The 18,157-nt window shown below is 50.7% G+C and overlaps 8 protein-coding genes across 8 annotated transcripts; 3 read left to right on the top strand and 5 right to left on the bottom strand.

The window, feature by feature from the left end:
- Nucleotides 1-5: 5 nt before the first annotated feature.
- Nucleotides 6-1,327, bottom strand: K460DRAFT_357210 (uncharacterized protein; the record flags this gene model as incomplete). The annotated part of the gene is made up of 3 exons (XM_040932017.1): nt 6-805; nt 871-1,084; nt 1,145-1,327. 3 exons carry the CDS (start codon nt 1,325-1,327, stop codon nt 6-8), a joined length of 1,197 nt encoding a protein of 398 aa, XP_040786050.1.
- A 1,190-nt stretch (nt 1,328-2,517) lies between these two features.
- On the top strand, nt 2,518-6,543 carry K460DRAFT_368389 (uncharacterized protein). The gene is made up of 3 exons (XM_040933766.1): nt 2,518-2,686; nt 2,740-3,171; nt 3,218-6,543. Exons 2-3 carry the CDS (start codon nt 2,790-2,792, stop codon nt 6,355-6,357), a joined length of 3,522 nt encoding a protein of 1,173 aa, XP_040786049.1. The 5' UTR covers nt 2,518-2,686; nt 2,740-2,789; the 3' UTR covers nt 6,358-6,543.
- Nucleotides 6,544-6,702: 159 nt separating this feature from the next.
- Nucleotides 6,703-8,381, bottom strand: K460DRAFT_341687 (MFS general substrate transporter; the record flags this gene model as incomplete). The annotated part of the gene is made up of 4 exons (XM_040931159.1): nt 8,209-8,381; nt 7,964-8,162; nt 7,597-7,906; nt 6,703-7,547 (listed from the first exon to the last, which is right to left on the bottom strand). The coding sequence occupies exons 1-4, from the start codon at nt 8,313-8,315 to the stop codon at nt 6,703-6,705; spliced, it is 1,461 nt and encodes a 486-aa protein (XP_040786048.1). The 5' UTR covers nt 8,316-8,381.
- A 306-nt stretch (nt 8,382-8,687) lies between these two features.
- K460DRAFT_396777 (FAD/NAD(P)-binding domain-containing protein) lies at nt 8,688-10,571 on the top strand. Its single transcript, XM_040936122.1, has 2 exons — nt 8,688-9,617; nt 9,671-10,571. Exons 1-2 carry the CDS (start codon nt 8,901-8,903, stop codon nt 10,406-10,408), a joined length of 1,455 nt encoding a protein of 484 aa, XP_040786047.1. The 5' UTR covers nt 8,688-8,900; the 3' UTR covers nt 10,409-10,571.
- Nucleotides 10,572-10,959: 388 nt separating this feature from the next.
- K460DRAFT_341681 (S-adenosyl-L-methionine-dependent methyltransferase) lies at nt 10,960-12,220 on the top strand (the record flags this gene model as incomplete). The annotated part of the gene is made up of 2 exons (XM_040931158.1): nt 10,960-11,150; nt 11,204-12,220. The coding sequence occupies exons 1-2, from the start codon at nt 11,127-11,129 to the stop codon at nt 12,218-12,220; spliced, it is 1,041 nt and encodes a 346-aa protein (XP_040786046.1). The 5' UTR covers nt 10,960-11,126.
- Nucleotides 12,221-12,444: 224 nt separating this feature from the next.
- On the bottom strand, nt 12,445-14,391 carry K460DRAFT_146196 (UPF0187-domain-containing protein). Its single transcript, XM_040926774.1, has 3 exons — nt 14,020-14,391; nt 13,262-13,967; nt 12,445-13,205 (listed from the first exon to the last, which is right to left on the bottom strand). Exons 1-3 carry the CDS (start codon nt 14,203-14,205, stop codon nt 12,670-12,672), a joined length of 1,428 nt encoding a protein of 475 aa, XP_040786045.1. The 5' UTR covers nt 14,206-14,391; the 3' UTR covers nt 12,445-12,669.
- Nucleotides 14,392-15,338: 947 nt separating this feature from the next.
- Nucleotides 15,339-16,194, bottom strand: K460DRAFT_368385 (uncharacterized protein). The gene is made up of 2 exons (XM_040933765.1): nt 16,121-16,194; nt 15,339-16,032 (listed from the first exon to the last, which is right to left on the bottom strand). The coding sequence occupies exons 1-2, from the start codon at nt 16,175-16,177 to the stop codon at nt 15,466-15,468; spliced, it is 624 nt and encodes a 207-aa protein (XP_040786044.1). The 5' UTR covers nt 16,178-16,194; the 3' UTR covers nt 15,339-15,465.
- A 99-nt stretch (nt 16,195-16,293) lies between these two features.
- K460DRAFT_387544 (uncharacterized protein) lies at nt 16,294-18,014 on the bottom strand. Its single transcript, XM_040935645.1, has 2 exons — nt 16,469-18,014; nt 16,294-16,411 (listed from the first exon to the last, which is right to left on the bottom strand). Exon 1 carries the CDS (start codon nt 17,625-17,627, stop codon nt 16,629-16,631), a length of 999 nt encoding a protein of 332 aa, XP_040786043.1. The 5' UTR covers nt 17,628-18,014; the 3' UTR covers nt 16,294-16,411; nt 16,469-16,628.
- Nucleotides 18,015-18,157: the final 143 nt, after the last annotated feature.

The following is an 18,157-nucleotide window of genomic DNA, read 5'->3' as shown; positions in this document are numbered from 1 at the left end:
GTTTTCTACCGTTCTCCTTCTTCGTTGGTCCCCAACAAGCTACTTTCTTCATCCACAACGTCTGCCTTCTTTGGCGCAGCAGCCGCTGAATTCTTCTGCAAACTGACCCACACAGCCGCGCCGATAATCAGCAGAGCGCCGATGAGACTTTCCACAGGCGGCGTAGTCCCCCAGATCACGCGCTCAACAACCAACGCAAATACAAGCTGCACGTATGTCAAATTCGTCGCTCTGCCCCCCTTCTCTCTCTGAAGGCCCTCCGTGAGAAGGAACTGGAGCAAAAACCCCGCGACACCGATAATTGCAACAAGGCCCCATTGCCCTGCACTCTTGGGCATAACAAAGTGCAGGTCGGGATGGACGGTGATGATTATCGTTGAGCCGATGGTCGCAATGGCTGCGAAATAATTCACGCTAATGAGCGAATGCGTACGTTTGCCAATTATGCGGATAGTAGCGTATGCGGTGGAGGCACCAAAGGTACCCATGATAGCGATGAGAATGACGAGTGTCCTTTTGTGAGGAGACATAGGGAGCGTAGGGGCTTTACCACCTTGCATGGTTGAAGTTAGAAACGCCAACCCGTGCGGCTCAGGCTGGCCAGAAATGGGGTCTCGTGGCGGACCAGGGAAAAGCCAAGGCGGTCTTGCGACGAAGAGAACTCCAGTAAAAGCAATGAGTCCCGCCAATGCTTCGTTGATCGTAAACGGTTCTCTCAGCCAGACAAAGCATACAAATGCCGTCATAGTCGGTATGATGAACGTGATAACCGTAGCGTCAGCGAAATTGAGCCACGATAGCGAATCTAGATCCAATGGTCAGCATTCATCACAGCATGCAAAACGATTCTATTTGGGTGTGGTCACTTACAGTAAAGTCCAAAAATCCCCATAAACCCAGCAGCCCCTCTTAGCACCAAATACTTCCTAACCCCGCGCGGGCCTAACGGAAAGTCTGGGACTTTATGATACCACATATACGAGGACCCTAGGATTGTAGTGGATAACATGCGGATGAAGATAATCTGCAGAGCATGGAATTTGATGGTAGGATCATTAGCTAGTAATTTGGCCGCTGTGTTCATCTAAAGATATGATGTCAGCGACGTGAACAATTTTTTTCTTGGTGGTAGTAGGATACGAACAATAGAACCGCAAGTTTGAGCCAAGAACACCAGGAAGAGGCCGAAATTCCTGTCGTAGAAAGCCTTCAGGCTTTGTCGCGTGCTTCTATTTTCTCCATTTCGGCCCGTGCCGATCGCCGAAGGTAGAGAGGCGTTTTGAGATTGGCCCGCAGACGCTGTAGAGTCTGTAGCTCCGTATGACATGGTGTCTACAAATATGTATACGATTACCAACAAAGAAACTACATACAATTCGCGTGGAAGAAAAGAGAGAAGTAGGAAGCAAAGAAGCGCAAAATTGTCATGGGATCGAAAGACCCACAAGTCCGTCGCTGTGAGTGGCTGCAAGCCGCGCCTAGCCCGTCCTACATAAGCCAAACACATGACCACGCTCGAAGATCACATAGCTTTCTGCAATAATTTTTCCGGTCTTGAAAGAGTCTTAGGTTCCTTTAGGCTTTCTGTTTGCGAAACAGAAACGAGTTGTGAGAAACGGAGCGAGCTTATGTGGAGTTTGGCGTCTTCAAACATCAGGAACTCCAGAACCTCGGCTCCAGAAGCGAAGCAACCTTCATTCCATGAATTGTTCTCGCTGATTGACAAACGAGGGTCCTGCAGATCTGTGGTAATTGCATATTTACCAAGTACTGAAGTACATAAGAGCTAAGAAATTGAGTCCGGCTTGAGGACATGGTGGCAGAGCCCTGAGAGGGAAAGCAAGGGCATCGGTGGTTTTAGGAGGTTCTTCGTCCGTCCGAAAATCGCTTTCAGTCCGAATCTCGAGTAATGAGAAGCCAGTGGATGCGGCGGCTGTGCGGGAGAAAACCTCGGGCGCGGTGCAAGAGCATGTCTACTGGGGAAGTATGAGGCATCGACTCCCAGCAGCGCAGGACAGTAAGCAGAAGGGCGAGAACACTAGTTCGTGCACAGCATGTTCATCGCCTCAAGTTTTCGGTCTATCGTTATAGTCTCGTCGTCCTCTAGGGAAATTCCAGTAATGTTTCAGTAAGGTCCATTGGATCAAGGCGATTGTAGTAGTTTGGCGGAAGTACTAACCCTCTCATAACCGAGTGACGGACATAAGTGAAGGGTCCACATACCTCTAGTGGGGCTACTTAGCGTCGTTGCCTTATCGCCTTATCGCCACCGCGGGGAGCAGATGCGACGCGACTGCGCGTGAAAGTCAACTTGATATTCATAGGCATTTCAGCCAAAGTCAGAAAAATTTGCAATCTTGAAGATAATAGATGTGTATTTCTTGGTGTATAATAATCACAAAGGTGAGGCCGCTGACAGTGTACCCCGCGCGGCATGACAAAGCGGCGTGGAGCTCGCGCGGAGCTCCCGCGGGGATAGGGCAAGACCACTACCCTATGCTTGCCATTCAGCCTCACCTATCCTATCCATATTCCTCATCTTGTGTGTTTCGTGCTAAGTGTCCTGAAGGCCCCTAGTAGGCTTATGTGAGCTTCTCTAGCTTCTCTAAAGCTTTATACTCTGTGCCTTGCTCGCCACTATCTAAGCTCGACGACTGGCTGATGCCTAGCTGTTGACCGAGTGACGGTATTGTACAGTCCAATCTTGCTTCTCGTCGAATACTGACCATCAGTGTCCAGCCCAAGTTCTAATCACTGCCTTACGTTCCATTACACCCTGCATCCCCACGATGACCTGGTGGCGCCGTGACCCGACACTTTCTCCAGTGCATCGCTACGCGCAGCGCCTCCTCCGCTCCCACGCGCTCCGTACACGATGCTTCTCCCGTACCCCTCCCAGTTCCGCTAAGCATGAAGATGATGACGGTACCAAGCGCCCAGCAGGCATGTCGAGTCTCGAGTGGATGCAGCTGCAGCACTACAAACAATGGACAAAGAGGCTGAGGGATGACCCATATCATGCAATATTTGGGGCGAGCAACGACATGCTGAGTGGAAAGGGGCTGAAGGATTGGGAGTGGATTAGTAAGCGCTTTCCGAGGTGGATGGTGAGGGAGATGGGTTTTGGCGATGCACTTGACAAGGACAAAGACATGAGGCACGACAGATATAGTAGGTTTCGCGAAGTAGTTGATGTATTTAGGCTAATTATTAGTAGCGAGAGAATATAGGAAAAGATCAATTAGAGACGAGGGCTCACCAGCACCGTCAAAGAAAGCCCAGAGCGCTTCTGCCGACTCAAGCTATTCAAGACAAGAATATCATTTCCCAGAACCGTCATTCAGGGCCGCGCGACTAGAACGCGATGATTCAACTGGTATTATATCTCCATCTGATTCGAGGAGACCGCGAGAGCACTCCCATGTGAGGGCTGTTGGACACGCTCCAGAACTGGATGTCACACAGAAATCCAAAACAGATAACGCCAGCCCTCTCCCCACCCCGCCTCAGAGCAAATACACCAGCACTCAAATCCCCAAAGTACGATCTACAATACCGGCTAAAACCGAACCTCCGAGCAACGAAGCATCTGCTCGGGGGCCCTCTTCCATCGAGTTCATGACTAAAAAGGCACAGGACCAGGACCCGTATCTGGAAGATAGCTTGAACGAAAGTCGTATGTGGAGACAGACGGCCCTGCAAAGACGATCATCACGTGGACCTATGGTTAGTCCTAAGATAATGACCCCGCCAATTGCAAAAACAAGTGATGAGGTGACAAGCAAAGCCACATTACCTATCGCAGAAGATGTTGAAAGGCTTGCTACTCAGGGCACAGAAGAAACTTTAGAAGTCAGACCTGTCGAAACGACGAATAAAAACACAGACTGGGCCGTTCAGCAAGAACCGTCGACTAGAGTGGTCGAGGTGACGAAAGACAGCGCTGGTATTCCAAGATCCACATCAAAGATTCTCGACCAGCTACCAAAGGATGACATCGACCTCCTGACTGCAGCTGAAATTCGCTCATCTATGGGAGTCAAGAGGAGCAAAATTCCAAGCGACGAGGTGAGGTGGGCAGAGCGGCAGAAGTTGGAAGAAACATTCAAAGATACGCACAAGACAGACCAAGAGATTGACTCTATGCTCGAGTCAAAAGTCATCAACGATCAACTTGTACGCCGCCTAGAACGCCAAATGCAACAAGGGCAGAAATCTTCCGAGCCCATTCAAACACAAACAGAACAGGAACCTACCATCCACACTCTAACAGGAGATGTCCCCATTGAGTCTAGTATTGATCGCATGAAGAATTGGCTCGAAAAAGGTGGTGCTATCTTCTCTAATCACTTCTGGCAAGATCCTACAGAGGAGGCCGACGCTAAGAAGACAAAGTTATTCTTCGACAAAGTAGTAGCCCATATCCGCAAAGGTCGCGTCGCAATGAAACAAGTCGCAGAAGACCTCGAGAAAGATGTTCCAGCAACGAAGCCTCTGTTGAAGCGCCTAAAAGACGACGAAAACATGCTTGATATGGCCATCCATGCACTTCGACTACGTTCAGAGACTAGAAAACCGCAGGCCCTAACGCCAAAGAAGCTCAAAGCTATTCAAGCATTACGCTTGAAGTTCCAGGACACGGACCGTGAGCTCGATGCGGCATACATGACTCTTCGCGACCTCGAGAAGAAGGACGCGGCTAAAGGCGCTTCGGTAGTATTGAAGAGGCGACTCAACATCGCATCGAAGACGTGCCATAAGAGTGCACAGCTGACGCGCTATCTTATCTGGAGCATCCAGGCTCGTCTGGAAGATCCAGAGGTAGATCAAAGTAGACTGGTGCACTATAAGGCCGTTGCAAACAGCCTTTTGACCCTAAGAGACACTCAAATGGCTCTTGCACGACTAGTAGATCGCGCTATACTGATATATGGTCCAGTTCCGGAGGCACAGGGTATGGGTCAGAAGTATGGCGTGGAGGCCTCACCAGAGGTTACAAAAGACAGAGAGCAGAAGGAGAGTTCCATCATAAGCCAACCCGACAAAGCCACGATTCGTGCTAATGTCGCTGCCGACGAGCGTCTTGCGAACGAAGTCGAAGCACAAAAGTTGGCAATGCGAGGACTTTCAGATGATGGTTATGCCCGAACGCCGAAGCTCGCCCCTAAGAAAGTATTCGATGAGCAAAGCCCCCTAGCTCACAGTCTGTTTAGACCTTTCGGACCTGTCTTGGAGAGTCTAGGCAAGGAAACCCCCGAGAGTGTCGAGGCGGCGAAAGGAAACAAAGACGCAAAGAAGGAACTCAACGATGCAAAACTTGTCGCGGAGATCAGGCAAGTGTATGAAGATACTTACGGCCCGATCACAGTAGAGCACATTCAACTCAGCGACGGGGCTGAAGAGGTGAAGAAAGGACAAGAGAAGAACATGAAGACTTTTGAGATGTTAAAGGAAGATCCTGCCTCAATTCATCATCCCAATGCCATCAACAGTCTAGAGACACGAGAGAAATCCACGGAGATCCCGGAATCGGCCGCTATCGCGCCTAAAGGCTCATTAGAGCACCCCGCTTCAGTCACGCCAGAGATTCCAGCGGTTGAATTCGAAACACTTCAAACCAGTGCGACGGACAGTACATCGCCCCCAACCACAGGCGCTACCACTGCTGAAATCAACCCCTCATTTTCTCAGCCAGCCGGTGATGCACCAGCTGACACCACCTCTTCCTCTCTTTCATCATTTCCGTCAACGGAAGACCTCCCAACACACTATACTATTCTCATCCACGACCCACTGTCAGACAATCTATCTATAACAACATCAACTACTAGCCCACCGCGCGATACATCTCGCGCTGTGCCGCTTCACCAAGCATTCGCCACTTTAGATGCTCCAACAAAGTTTGTCCCTTTCATAACAGACGGCCTAGAGGTCGTAAGTGCAAATAAACACATGCTAGTCCTCCGAGACGCACTAGATGACTCTTCATCAACACGTGCATTCGAGACGGTCGGAAGTCCATCCTCATCTCCCACCGTCTCCGACAGCCTGGAGTTCGGGAAAACACAAGTCAATCCGATAGACGGCACCGCTCGTCTTTCGCCGACAGGCTACGTAGGCCCTGAAGAAAGCCAAGAACAACTGGAAAAAGAGTTTGAGGATAGAAGGGAGGCGGCCAGCAAACTCCGCAGTAGTAAAGAAAACTCGCACCACGGATTTTCGCAAGATAACAAGGAGACGAAAGGCAGAAAGAGGGGTGGCGCTGGTGGTGTGGCCAAGACAGCGATTTGGGCTGCGGCAGTGTGTTATGTCGTTGGTGTTTTTGGCGAAATTGCCACGAGTCCTTTCAAGACTTGAGGGCGATTACTTGTGTCTGTGCAAAGGTACTGTTAAAGACTGAAACAACGGTATTGTGTTGGGTTTAGGTGTCTGGGACTAGGAGTTTGGAAACGCCACTCGATTGGATTTAGCATTTATATTATATGATATACCCGGCAATTTTATCTCTACTGAATTATTCTCATCACCCATCATAGTCGTCACGACGATAAACCGTTGGTATCGAAAGATCTTGGAGAATATCACCTCCAATTCGTACCTAGTAATGTAGATTCAGAACTAGATCTGCTGGTTTTATGTCTCCTCCAACTATTATGTACGTGATTCGTTCCACAGAGACATCTATAAACGTGTGTGTCTTTCTTATGGTGTGTACAACCACGGCTTCTCACCACCATCACGGCTCCATCTTCGCACGGCTTTTTTGTTATACAGAATATACACGCCCACTTGAATACCGGCAAACACCATACCCACAGCTACCATTATAGTTTGAGTCCTCAACCCTTTGCGGTAAAAAGGCAGGTCATCAGCTCTGTAGTACTGCGTGCCGGCCATCAACCCACTTATAGCACTCATGACCCACATGGCAATGCTGATGCTCCGCTCCCGGGGGTCTTTGCAATTGAGCTGAACCCAGGAGTTGTGGACGGGGTGGTAGCCAATTGCGAATGCGTTGACTGTGGTCCAAAGACCCCAGCGCGACCACTTGCCCACATGTGGGTGTACGGCGCGCGTGATAATGAGGATGATTAGGTATAGGGACTGGGCGATGATGACAGAGAGGCCTCGCTTGTTGGTCTTGTCCGATAGCCAGCCGAAGAAGAAAACTACGCCGAGGGCGAGAAAGCCACCTACGCAGGCTAGTGCGTTGGCTTCGATTCTCTTGAATCCAAGAGCCATGATTATGGACGGCGTGTAAGTCGTTAGGGACGACCATGTCGAGAATACAGCGAATGTGGAGATGAAGTGCGGCCAACGGCGGTAGTGCTTGACTGTTTTCCAGACGAGTGCGAGCGGGATATGCAAGCCTTGGGTTCCGGGTGTACGCGAGTCGTCATCTGCTTGGAGTCTCAACTGCAGTGCCTCGCGGTCTGGATCTTTGAAGCGGATCAGCCCAGGGGATAGCAGTGGGCGAGGGTGGTCGGGGGAGCCTGGTAGGAGGAACAACAGTGTAACTGAGACACATATGGTAAAGATGCCTTCCACTACGCCATGTTAGTTTGAGACTAAGTCTGGGTCTAGGGGACGACATACGGAGGAACAACCACTGCCACCCCTTCATCCCACCGTGGCCGCGGAGCTTCAAGATACCACTTGCAAGTAATGGACTTATCGCGTTTCCTCCGAACATGCCGAAAAAGAACACAGAAACGCGTTTCGCAAGCTCTCTTTTCGTGTACCAAGTTGAAAGCGTGTAGATGCCACCTGGAATGTATCCAGCTTCACACAGTCCCAAGAAAGTCCTCGAGACTAAGAAGCCGGTCTTGTTCTTGACAAAAACCTGCAAAGTTGCGACAAGTCCAAAGATGAAGACCTGAGCGGATATCCATTTCCGCGGTCCGATCTACCATCATTATTTAGTGTTTGGTCTTGGAGTAATGAACTGTAAATGGGCACGTACTCGCTGCAGGATGATGTTTGACGGGATCTCCAAAACCACAATACCGAGGAACATCAACTGATTGCCCAAATTTATGGTATTCTGATTTACGCCAATATCCTTCGCGAAGCCATCTGTCAGCGCACTGGCGAGGTTCATGCGATCCAGCTGGAAGACGAGAAGGCCTAGGAACAGAAGCGGAAGCACAGTAGTGTCGACCCTAGGTTGGTCAGTGGCTATATTCGGTTCTTTTTCAATTGACCTACTTTCTTCTTGCCCGCAGTGCTGAAGCGTCTTTTTCAAGATCAAATGCATCGCTGACATCGCTCTGCGTCCCAGGTTCAAGAACACCCTTCTCTTCGAAAGTAGCCATGATGTTGGATCTGAACCAAACCCTCGGAATCTAACACGAACTTGTGGGATTCCATGCAGATTATACGTACCCACATGCTTTCCAAGACTATTTCGTGATTTTAGGCACTGCTGGCGTAGCGGTTCGCCCAGGTCGGCATCCTCCACTTTGTCTTATCATGCCGACCGTTTATGCCGATGAGGAATTCAATTTCCCGATAGGTATGCCGTCTGCCAAACCAAGACCAACCAGACACTAAGCTGCCTCGATCAACTGGCAACTGTGGTGGTGGATGGTTAGTGAGTGGCGCCAAGGCTCGATGGACCGGCGTTAGTGCAATTGCGCCATTGTTCGACTTCATGTCGCAAGTCTCGCAAAGTCCAGAGAGGATTCAACTAGAACCCAAACCATGGGTAACTCACATGGCTACGACGCGATTCGGCGGAGGATTGTGGAAATGGAAAGTATACGCCAATGCCGATTTGCCGCAGTCTAAAGTCGCGTTACCTCGGGATTTGCGCGACGCGACTTTTTCTCTCGACCTCTCTTCCAATCTCCTAGTTCCGCAAGCTATAGAAACCAAAACGGAAAAAATAATAAAGGAAGATGTCAATCAAGCGGGTAGCAGTCATCGGGCTCGGTCCTGCTGGCGCTATCGCAATTGATGCCCTCGCTCAAGAAAAAACCTTCGACACAATCCGTGTCTTCGAGAGACGAGAAGCGCCAGGAGGCTGCTGGGTCAACGATGAAGCACCACCCCCGAACCTGGACCCTTCAAGCTTCGCTGCGCTGGCCTCGCGCAAGGGCGACCCAACTGTTCAAGCGCCAGCGAAGCTTCCGGGGCGAACTCCAAAGCTCAAACAGCCGCGATACACAGAATCGTCCATTTATCCTTATCTAGAAACCAACGTCGACAGCTTAGCAATGTCCTTTACCAAAGAATCCATCCCAGATCAGCGCAGCCCGCTTTCCATATCGAAGCATGGCGAGGACACTCCGTTCCGCCCCCACGCTGTCATTCAGAAACATATCGCCTCGCTTGTTAACCGGAATGGGTATGAAAAACTTGTGTCGTACAATACCACTGTTGAGCTAGCAGAGAAGATCGGCAACGAGTGGAGATTAGTATTGCGAAAAGATGGCGACGTAAGAGGGGAAGACGAGTGGTGGGAGGAGTGGTTCGATGCTGTAGTTGTGGCGAGCGGACATTATTTTGTACCATATATCCCCAAGATCGAAGGATTGGAGGACTTTGAACGAGCACGGCCAGGGAGCGTCAAGCATACCAAGATGTTCCGTGGACGTGATGCTTATCAAGGAAAGGTAGGATGTATCCTGATTTGGGGGTCATTGCCATACAGCTAACTCTTCATTAGAAAGTTGTAGTCGTAGGCGCATCCGTCTCGGCAGCTGATATCGCATACGATCTTGTCGGTGTTGCTCAAGGTCCGGTATACGCTGTCATTGTCGGCCATAAAGCGAACGGATACTTTGGAGACGTAGCGTTTCAGCACCCCGGTATCGCTCCGAAACCGTCCATCTCACATATTGCCGTTTCAAATAGCGATCGAACAGTACATTTCGTTGATGGGACCTCGGTTGCGAACGTTGACGAAATCATATTCGGAACCGGATACTCATGGACACTTCCCTTTCTACCGCATGTCGAAGTACGGAACAACCGTGTTCCTGGACTGTACCAGCATGTCGTATATCAGAAAGACCCTACACTGCTCTTTGTCGGTGCAGTAGCCGCAGGCCTAACGTTTAGAGTCTTCGAATGGCAGGCTGTACTCGCCGCACGCGTATTGGCTGGACGCGCGAACCTTCCTCCGCTCGAAGAGCAACAACGCTGGGAACTAGAGAGAATTAAGAAACGCGGCGATGGCGTTCCCTTCACTATGGTCTTCCCAGATTTCGAGGATTACTTCGAGACTGTGAGGAAACTCGCTGGTGAACCGCGGCAGGGTCAACCTGGAAGACGCTTACCGCCGTTTGATAAGAGCTGGTTGGAAGCATTCATGTCAGGTCATGAAAGAAGAAAGAAATGGTGGAGAGCCGAGAATGCAAAGGCGAGAGAATTGCTTGGAGACGCCCCTCGACCAAGATTATAATTGTAACTCCATCTGCATATCAAAGGCTAGTTGCTTAATATAACTTCTAGTAACTACATATACAGTTAAAGTTGCCCTACATCTTAGTCATTACTTTAGAGTGACTAGCTTGATGCGGGGCCGTGCGGGCACACTAAAGTTCAATCACATCGCCCACCAACCCATGAGCACGTCCTGGCTGCACCTGCGCTGATATTGTTTCAGTGTAAGCTGTTCTAGAACCATCGTAATCACTCTCAAGTGGCGCGGAGGCAGCTCTAGTGCATGGGGCCTATTGTAAGAACTAACGAAGCGGCCAATCGCGATGAAAAGCTACAACATGGAGGACGAAATTAGCTACGGAATAGCACAAGGTGAATGAGGAGTACCCCGCATCCTCTTACACAGCGTCGTGGGGCGTAGAAAACACCATACAAAAGGATTGAGAGAAAGCTCATAATATCGTTCTTCATTCCCTATAAACGAAACCATCCAAACTGAGTAGCCCTCATCTTATTGCGAAATGGACTCAGAGAGGCGCTTGCTTCAGCTCAGTAGTTTGATTCAGCAGAACACCGCCAAAGTCGATACCTACATCAAAAACAATGGTCTACCTGAGCCATCGTTCGAACCCTCATATCCACCGATCTTACATCTTTCGCCTGAAGCAGATGCAGCGCGGAACGCCGCTCTCGAAGCTCTTGACGAGCTTCGTGATCATCTCCTTGGGCCGGTAGGGATGATCCATGCGGCCGTCAGCGGTGTGAGTGCATTCTCTAAATTATTCGAACCGCGTCGACTAACAGAACACTCCAGTTCACAAACCTCGTGAGTTTGCAAGGGGTGGCGCAATTCAAACTAGCAGCAAACCTTCCAGCCGAATCTACCACTACCATTGCAGAACTTGCAAAGACATCCGGTATGCACCTGGATGATGCAGAGCTGATCGCTCGAAACGGAGTCACGCGACGTCTCCTTCTTCAACATGACGATGGAAAGATTGGACATTCGGCTGCTTCCAAAGCCATACTCGAATTCCCAAATCTCGCAAGTTTTGTTGAAGGGACGTTGGCCCATATGTGGGGCGCTGCGCCATTTGTTGTCAAAGCGATGGAGAAGTGGCCCGGGTCGCAGGAGCCAACGCAAACAGCTTACAATCTTGCTCACACGACCGATCTGTCATTTTTCGAGTACATGGCGCAGCATGAGACAGTAGCTCGCAAGTTCGCCGAGTCCATGACGTTGATGCAAAGCTCTCCAGCGCTGAGTGTCGACTTTGTGCTCGGCTATGACTGGAATCTACACGCGAGTGGGACCGTCGTCGATGTTGGAGGTAGTCAGGGCAGTGTTGCCTTTAAACTGGCTGAAGCTTTTCCTGGCATGGATATCATCGTTCAAGACCGCCCGGAGATCATCGCCCTTGCACCCAAGACAGCATACAAGAACGTTCAGTTTCAAGAGCACGATTTCTTCGCTCCACAGCCTGTCAAGGACGCTGATGTCTACTTCTTCCGCTTCATCCTCCACGACTGGCCGACCAAGTACTGCATCAAAATCTTACAGGCACTGATACCAGCGCTCAAACGAGGAGCCCGAGTCATATTGATGGATGCGATAGTCCCGGAGCCTGGGGTATTGAGTCCATTCCAGGAGCGTTCGATTCGAGACTACGATATGGTGATGAAGATGCTGTTTAATGCTAAAGAGCGGACGGAAATTGATTGGAGGAAGTTGATAGGTGATGCGGATGAGGGTGGAAGATTTGAAGTGATCCATGTGCTTAGGCCGGTGCGAAGTCAGCTGGGGTTCTTGGTGATTGAGTGGACGGGGTAGAAGGTTAGTTATCCTGTTAAATACCGAACTAGTTATGTGTTATATAACTCTATGCATACATCTACTTGCAACTATTTTCCTTTTACTAATGTAAATCATACCTTCGGTGAGGCGACTCCAGAGCCCAGAGGTCCTCCCGCACTCTTTCAATAAGCCATGGTTCAGAGTGTATAAAATGAAATAGTGCAATCACCCTTTTATAACGTATGTGTAAGTAGTAGGCTGACAAGCGCTATCGTGGTATAAGGCAGCCAATTATTGGTCGTAAGGAGTTTTGCAGAGAAAATTAAAAAAGCGACACCGATAAACCTCGCAATGCATGCCTCCAACCGGAAGCGGAAAGCGCTAAGTAGCGTCCGTACTCCAACCCAGCGCCAAAACAACTTTTGATATCCAGTCTGATTTCTGAGCATTACAGAAAGACTCAGTGCGTATCCTAGCGGCTGAGCTTAAGCATCTTGCTGCAGCGTAGCATTGGTTTTCTCATCACCCTCGCTCTGCCTCGGCGCGGCGAAGCTCTTCCTAACCACCATATCGGCCTTTGTCTTCGTGATCAACGCGTCGCGGATATCCTGCTTGCTCCTGGCAGCCCAGCTCTCGTAGTTCTTGTGGCTGAGCGGCCAAATTGGCATGTTGTCTGGTCTCCTCATGAACTCTCTAGCCGTGGGCGCCGGCTGGCTCGTAATAGTATCAATATCCATTTCGAGCTCCTCGCAGTATGCTTCCAGGTTGAGATCGTTGACGTCGTGGCCGAAGGGGTTCTCGATTTCGCGACCAATGGCAGCGAGGCCGATGATGATGTAGGCGGCGAAGATGCACCCGGGGATTGTGATCCAGCTGAGTTCTTTGCAGAGCTGGAAGGGCAGCATCATGACGTAGACCCAGGTGATTTGCGAGATGGCGATGGAGTAGGCGATTGGGAGGGGGGTTTGGAGGATGCGGTCCACGCCGGCGAGGGCTTCGTTGAGCTGGACAATACCGGTGACTAAATAAACGTAAGCTGGGGGGCTAATATGGGATCTTGGGTGGGATGGAGCGTACTGGCTTGATTCTGGTACAGACCGATCTTGAGCGTCTCATTGTCGATGATGCTGTGGACATAACAAGATATATGGTTCAAAATCTCCAGGGACAAGTTACCAAGCGGCTTCTTGGATCGCTTGATCCTCTTGCGGGGATTCGATTCGGCAAATGTCACTCCTAGGTATTCACCTACAGCCTTTGCCTTGTTCTTTGTCGGAGCTTCTGGAATATCGAGTTCAGCAGCTTTGGCGAAGGTATCGAGGAAGGTGACACGCTCGCGCAGATCGGGGTAGTCGATGCCGGGTTCGAAGCGGAGGCGGTGCTTGATAGAGCAAGCGTATGCATTAAGGAGATTCAGGGCAGACAGCTTGTTCAACAAATCCTCCTTGCCCAAGTCGCCTTCACGCTCACCAGCATGGAACCAGATTGTCCTCGCCAGATTCTGGCTCACGAAGATCAACTGACTCCAGTACTTCCTACCCTCGGTATATCGCTCGTATGCGGTACTTGTCCGGAAAGAAATTGCTAGACCGACCACAAAACCGAGGACCGTGAGCAGAAGAGTGCTGACTGCGAGCGAGTGTACGCGTTCGTGGACTATTGTAACGGCGGTGGACCAAAGAGTGACAACGGTGAGGGGGAGAATCATCTTGGGGAAGACGGAGCCGTGCATGCGCATGAAGAAAGGCCATTTCGAGTGCTTGGACATATCACGGGGACCAACCTGAGTCTGTTAGCAACCTGTACCTGGAATTGCGATTGGGCACGATGCGTACGAAGTAGTCCTCAGCATCAAGGCTGCCAGTGGTATGTCTTCGCGAAGGAGGCTGATATGTGACGGTACGGTGTCGCCATGAGCGTGGGGACATTGCTTCCAATTCATCTTGTCGAGCGGTGTTGATAGAAGGAACATCGATCGTATCTAATCTGAGGGTCTTGGTCGAGGTGGTAGATGCCGCCATCTTGAAGGTCTTTCGCGAGATTGAGAGACGAACTGCTCAGCAGTCGTATGTGAAGTTTAGGAGTCCACCGAGGACAAAATGTCGAAACGTTTGTAGAGACAGTTGAAAGAGTGAAGGGTGATGAAAAGAGAGATGGGTTAGTAGAGGAGCCTTGGAAAGGAACGGAAGTCTAGACAAGAGCCTAAGTTAGGAGGATCATCACCCCATCTTAAATAAATATAAAACGCGCGTGGTCCCGCTCTCGCTCCAAGAGATTCCTCCCAAGCCATCCCGCCCACGGGGAGTGGCTCCCGCTTGAAGCCCGTGTCAGACACGTACGGGACTAGGGCACAAAACCCATTGACGCAAAAAGTCTCATTCGGCCCCTGCATAACTAACCGTCCTTGCCCCTGAGAGAGGCGTTGAAGTCTGGCCAATTGCCTGTGGGGCATGTCAAGTAATGTACCGAATGACGAAGGGGGCGTGCCCTGAAGCAGCAAGGGCCTGACGCGAAGCACTGTTTCATGAAACGCATTTTGGCCACGCCAAGCCCGTCAAATGCACGCCAAGTAATGCGTTGTACGCCTATGGTCAGCATTGCCCTAGTTTTCCCAAGTATCCTCGGCACTCAAGGTACCCAATGCCTTCATCAGTCGCGGGGAAGGTCAGTGCTTGCGAGAGAAGGCTCTGCAGCAACGTAGGGCTGGCTGGCTGTGGGAAGAAGACTGCATAAGAAGCAAGGACTCTGACCCGCAGGTTTTGTCATGCTCGGATGTCAGGAATGTGCCGTTGAGTTTTTGATGAGCCATTTGGCAGGTCGAGACGGGTGGATTGACTTTGTTCAGGGCGTGCGGCGACTTGTGCGTGCCGAGCCGGGGCCGCGCTTTTACCCCTGACTAATATAGCGAGTTAGCGAATGGGACCCTTTCGTAGGACTAAGATCTTTTCCAGAAGATTCAACAATTCGATCCGAGTATAAAAAGCTTCAGCTAGGCAGGAAAGGCCTGGCGAGCTCACGTGCGTATCGTCAGCCCTGAGGCCAAAAATTCTCCTGTCACACACCTGGCAGATCGAGACACGGACGAACGCTAAGCCTTCCTCACGAGTGTGGTCGAGACAAGATCTCAGTACGATCTAGGGCTGAAAGCAATCCGAGGCTGTTAACATCCATTGGCAGCGCACGATTAATGTCGCAACTAAACGCGTGTTGTCGTCTAGATGACAATCAGGATTCTGATTCAGTATCAAATCCGACGCCTATGCCCTACGATCCGCAAGAAGTCATGTATACTTCTCTACATTCCCACCCCTAGCACTCAGCTCCCTAGGCACCTCCCTACTCTCCAACTCAGCAACCAAATGTTGTCGTTCACTCAGCTCAACCAGCCCATTCTCCACCAGCAACTCGCCCAATGGGACCTCACGCTCGTGCGTGTTTAACCCGTATTTCTGCTCATGGACTCCCATCGGCGCGTCGCTGGACATTATGTTTGTCTTGTCCATGCTGTTGTATTCCGCTTGCTTCTGCTTCTTTAACCGGATGAGCAGCACAGCCACGAGGATGCAAAGGATTACCACTGCGGCCGCGCCGACTCCGATGCCGGCTTTTGCGCCTGTGCTGAGACCCGTTGCGGCGGTTTCTTGGGCTGGGGACGAAGTTGCGGGCGGTGCGGTCGTGGTCGCTGAGGACGTGTGGCTAGAGAGTGAGGAAGAGGAGGAGGTTGTCGACGATCGTCCCGCGGTCGCTGCGAGCTGGAATATGCTCGATGGCTGGTCACAGCACTTTTTTTCTCCGCAGCACCAGTTGTTGTCACCGCAGTTCCTCACTGGTGCATTGTCCGCCGCATACTGGTCTTATGAGTCAGCTTTCCATCGCAAGCCACCCTTACTTTTTCCCTTTCACGCGCTTGAGCTTCAACTTGCTTGTTAAACACACCTTCGTCCCGTTGCACATGGCAAACATCGCGGAAAGCTGTTTACAGTAAGTGGGCATCACGTCCAGGTGATGCGATAACGACGTGAAGTATAGATGGTAGTTAGGCCCCCGATTGACATATATCTGACTCAAGTACGCTACTAGGCGCCCAAGTTTTAAGGTTTGAGATAATACGCCCCAGGGACAAAGCGCCAAACGTCCCAGTAGTACTTCTTGGGCTATTGCGAATATGTTAAGGTACCGTTCTATGACCATTGTCAAGGTTGTGCTTGAAGCGATCCCGCCAAATCCCTACCATGGTATCAGACTGGCGATAATATAAAATGAAGACCGCGATGTTCTACTTACCAGTACCAATTTACAATTTTTAGTTCCAGAAGAAAGCATGAAATTACGAATGGTATACCCTAGAAATAATCACTCCGCTCAAAACACCACCCAAAGACGCAAGAAAACCCCACGATCATTTAACAGCACATGAACAAAGCTCCCAATTTATCCCCCATCTCTACCTCATCCTCATCTCAATCCTCCTGCTCTCCGCCCGCCCCCTCTCCAACTCAACACCCAACTCCCTGACGCGAAACGTAACCCCATCAACACAAACCCTGACCCTCTGGATCTTGCCGAGCAAGCTACGATAATACCGCGCTTTGAACTCATCGCCAGACCAGAGTTTATTCCACACATCGACAAGTTCCTTCGCCACGGCCTCCGGGTGGTGGCTATTCTCCTTTTCCACTTCCACCACCGCGTTAGTGCTCGGCGAGACGAGGTAGTGCGTGGTAGTCTTGGGCGGTGGAGAAGAAGGGGACAAGGGAGGGACGACGTTGAGTACAACTTCATCGATTGTGACGTCTTTCTGGCAGTCTCGCGTGGGGATTATATCCGGGTCGTGCTCGAAGACGTGCTTGAGCGCTGCGCAGATGGCCCAGGATGTGAGGTCACGGGGGGTCTCGAGGCGCCGTTTGCCCGTCGCCGAGGTGTTGGGGAAGAACCGGATGTCGATGCAGAGCTGCTCAATGGTGGTGGATGAGCTGTGGTGGCATGTGTGATGTCTTCTAGTAGTGCCCAGTGCTCGGTGGGGTGCAGTGAGATATCTCACTGCCCAGGTAGGTACTACGCCGCTCTTCGGGTCGGCCTTGTGTGTACATTTCCCTGTCTTTACGAGGGGTATGCTCAGCCATGTGAAGTAGTGCATGTCATCTTGGGCGATGCAGTCCATCCTCGCAGCGAGCATTCCCTTCCTCCTGACTCTTTCAATGATCTGCATCATCTCCGTGTTGACCTGTTGGTTGCATGCGAGGAAATTTGCACAAGTGTTTGGTGCTCTCTTGGAAGAGAATGCACATCCATGATCCCCGAGACCGCTCTTAGGCTCCCAGGGACGATTCCACCTAGAAGCTGATTGGGTGTCTTCTAATGTCGGTGTTGCCCTTTGGCCTATGAGTACGTCCAAGTATATCATATCCCGCAATTCACGGGGAAGATCGAAGAATTCTGGCATCTTGAGTTGCTTGATCCTAAATCCGTCTTAATAGGGTATCGATCGCCGCAGCTTGCAATGAGCCGAGGAGTGTTCTCCAGCGAACAGGCGTTGACCTCCAAGAATCGTCCAGGTTCCTTGACGTAAGTCTAGGATATGCAGGCACACTACCTGTGTTTCCTTCGTTCTGTGATTTGCGATGTCGGGTTCCTGAGGCGTTCCAGTTTCAGCCGTGCAGCTATGTTCGAGATAAGTTTCGGGACCTCGGGTAAGGCTCAGGATCACTCTTGCATCAACTTTGTGAGGTTTTGGTGTCGGAAGAGGTAGAAAGAAGAGTCAAGTTCAGTTTTAGGATGTGATGGGAGTTTACGTATGGAGCTGCGAGATCGGACGGACTTTCATACACAGGTATACTCAGGTAAGCGTGCCAGAGAGTGCCGTAATCCTTGGCAATCCAGAACAGTCCGAGACTCGGATCCGATCTGAAGCTCAATTATCCGTCCTACATTCAGCTTTCGGGTCGGACGTAACTATTTTGGGTACTCCAAAGT

This window comes from Cucurbitaria berberidis (assembly GCF_010015615.1).
Source record: "Cucurbitaria berberidis CBS 394.84 unplaced genomic scaffold K460scaffold_4, whole genome shotgun sequence".
Lineage (NCBI taxonomy): Eukaryota > Fungi > Ascomycota > Dothideomycetes > Pleosporales > Cucurbitariaceae > Cucurbitaria > Cucurbitaria berberidis.
Note: the sequence above shows the minus strand (reverse complement) of the source record. Positions and strands in the feature narration are given on the sequence as shown.

Excerpts from the sequence above, each read along its gene's own strand:
- K460DRAFT_368389 (XM_040933766.1), top strand. The coding sequence starts at position 2,790 with ATGACCTGGTGGCGCCGTGACCCGACACTTTCTCCAGTGCATCGCTAC. Across the intron at positions 3,172-3,217 it reads CATGAGGCACGACAGATATA|CGAGAGAATATAGGAAAAGA; the intron begins GTAGGTTTCGCG and ends AATTATTAGTAG.
- K460DRAFT_396777 (XM_040936122.1), top strand. The coding sequence starts at position 8,901 with ATGTCAATCAAGCGGGTAGCAGTCATCGGGCTCGGTCCTGCTGGCGCT. Across the intron at positions 9,618-9,670 it reads GTGATGCTTATCAAGGAAAG|AAAGTTGTAGTCGTAGGCGC; the intron begins GTAGGATGTATC and ends ACTCTTCATTAG.
- K460DRAFT_146196 (XM_040926774.1), bottom strand. The coding sequence starts at position 14,205 with ATGGCGGCATCTACCACCTCGACCAAGACCCTCAGATTAGATACGATC. Across the intron at positions 13,968-14,019 it reads TTGATGCTGAGGACTACTTC|GTTGGTCCCCGTGATATGTC; the intron begins GTACGCATCGTG and ends TAACAGACTCAG. Across the intron at positions 13,206-13,261 it reads TCTGTACCAGAATCAAGCCA|TCACCGGTATTGTCCAGCTC; the intron begins GTACGCTCCATC and ends ACGTTTATTTAG.
- K460DRAFT_368385 (XM_040933765.1), bottom strand. The coding sequence starts at position 16,177 with ATGCCCACTTACTGTAAACAGCTTTCCGCGATGTTTGCCATGTGCAAC. Across the intron at positions 16,033-16,120 it reads CCATGTGCAACGGGACGAAG|TATGCGGCGGACAATGCACC; the intron begins GTGTGTTTAACA and ends TCATAAGACCAG.
- K460DRAFT_387544 (XM_040935645.1), bottom strand. The coding sequence starts at position 17,627 with ATGCCAGAATTCTTCGATCTTCCCCGTGAATTGCGGGATATGATATAC.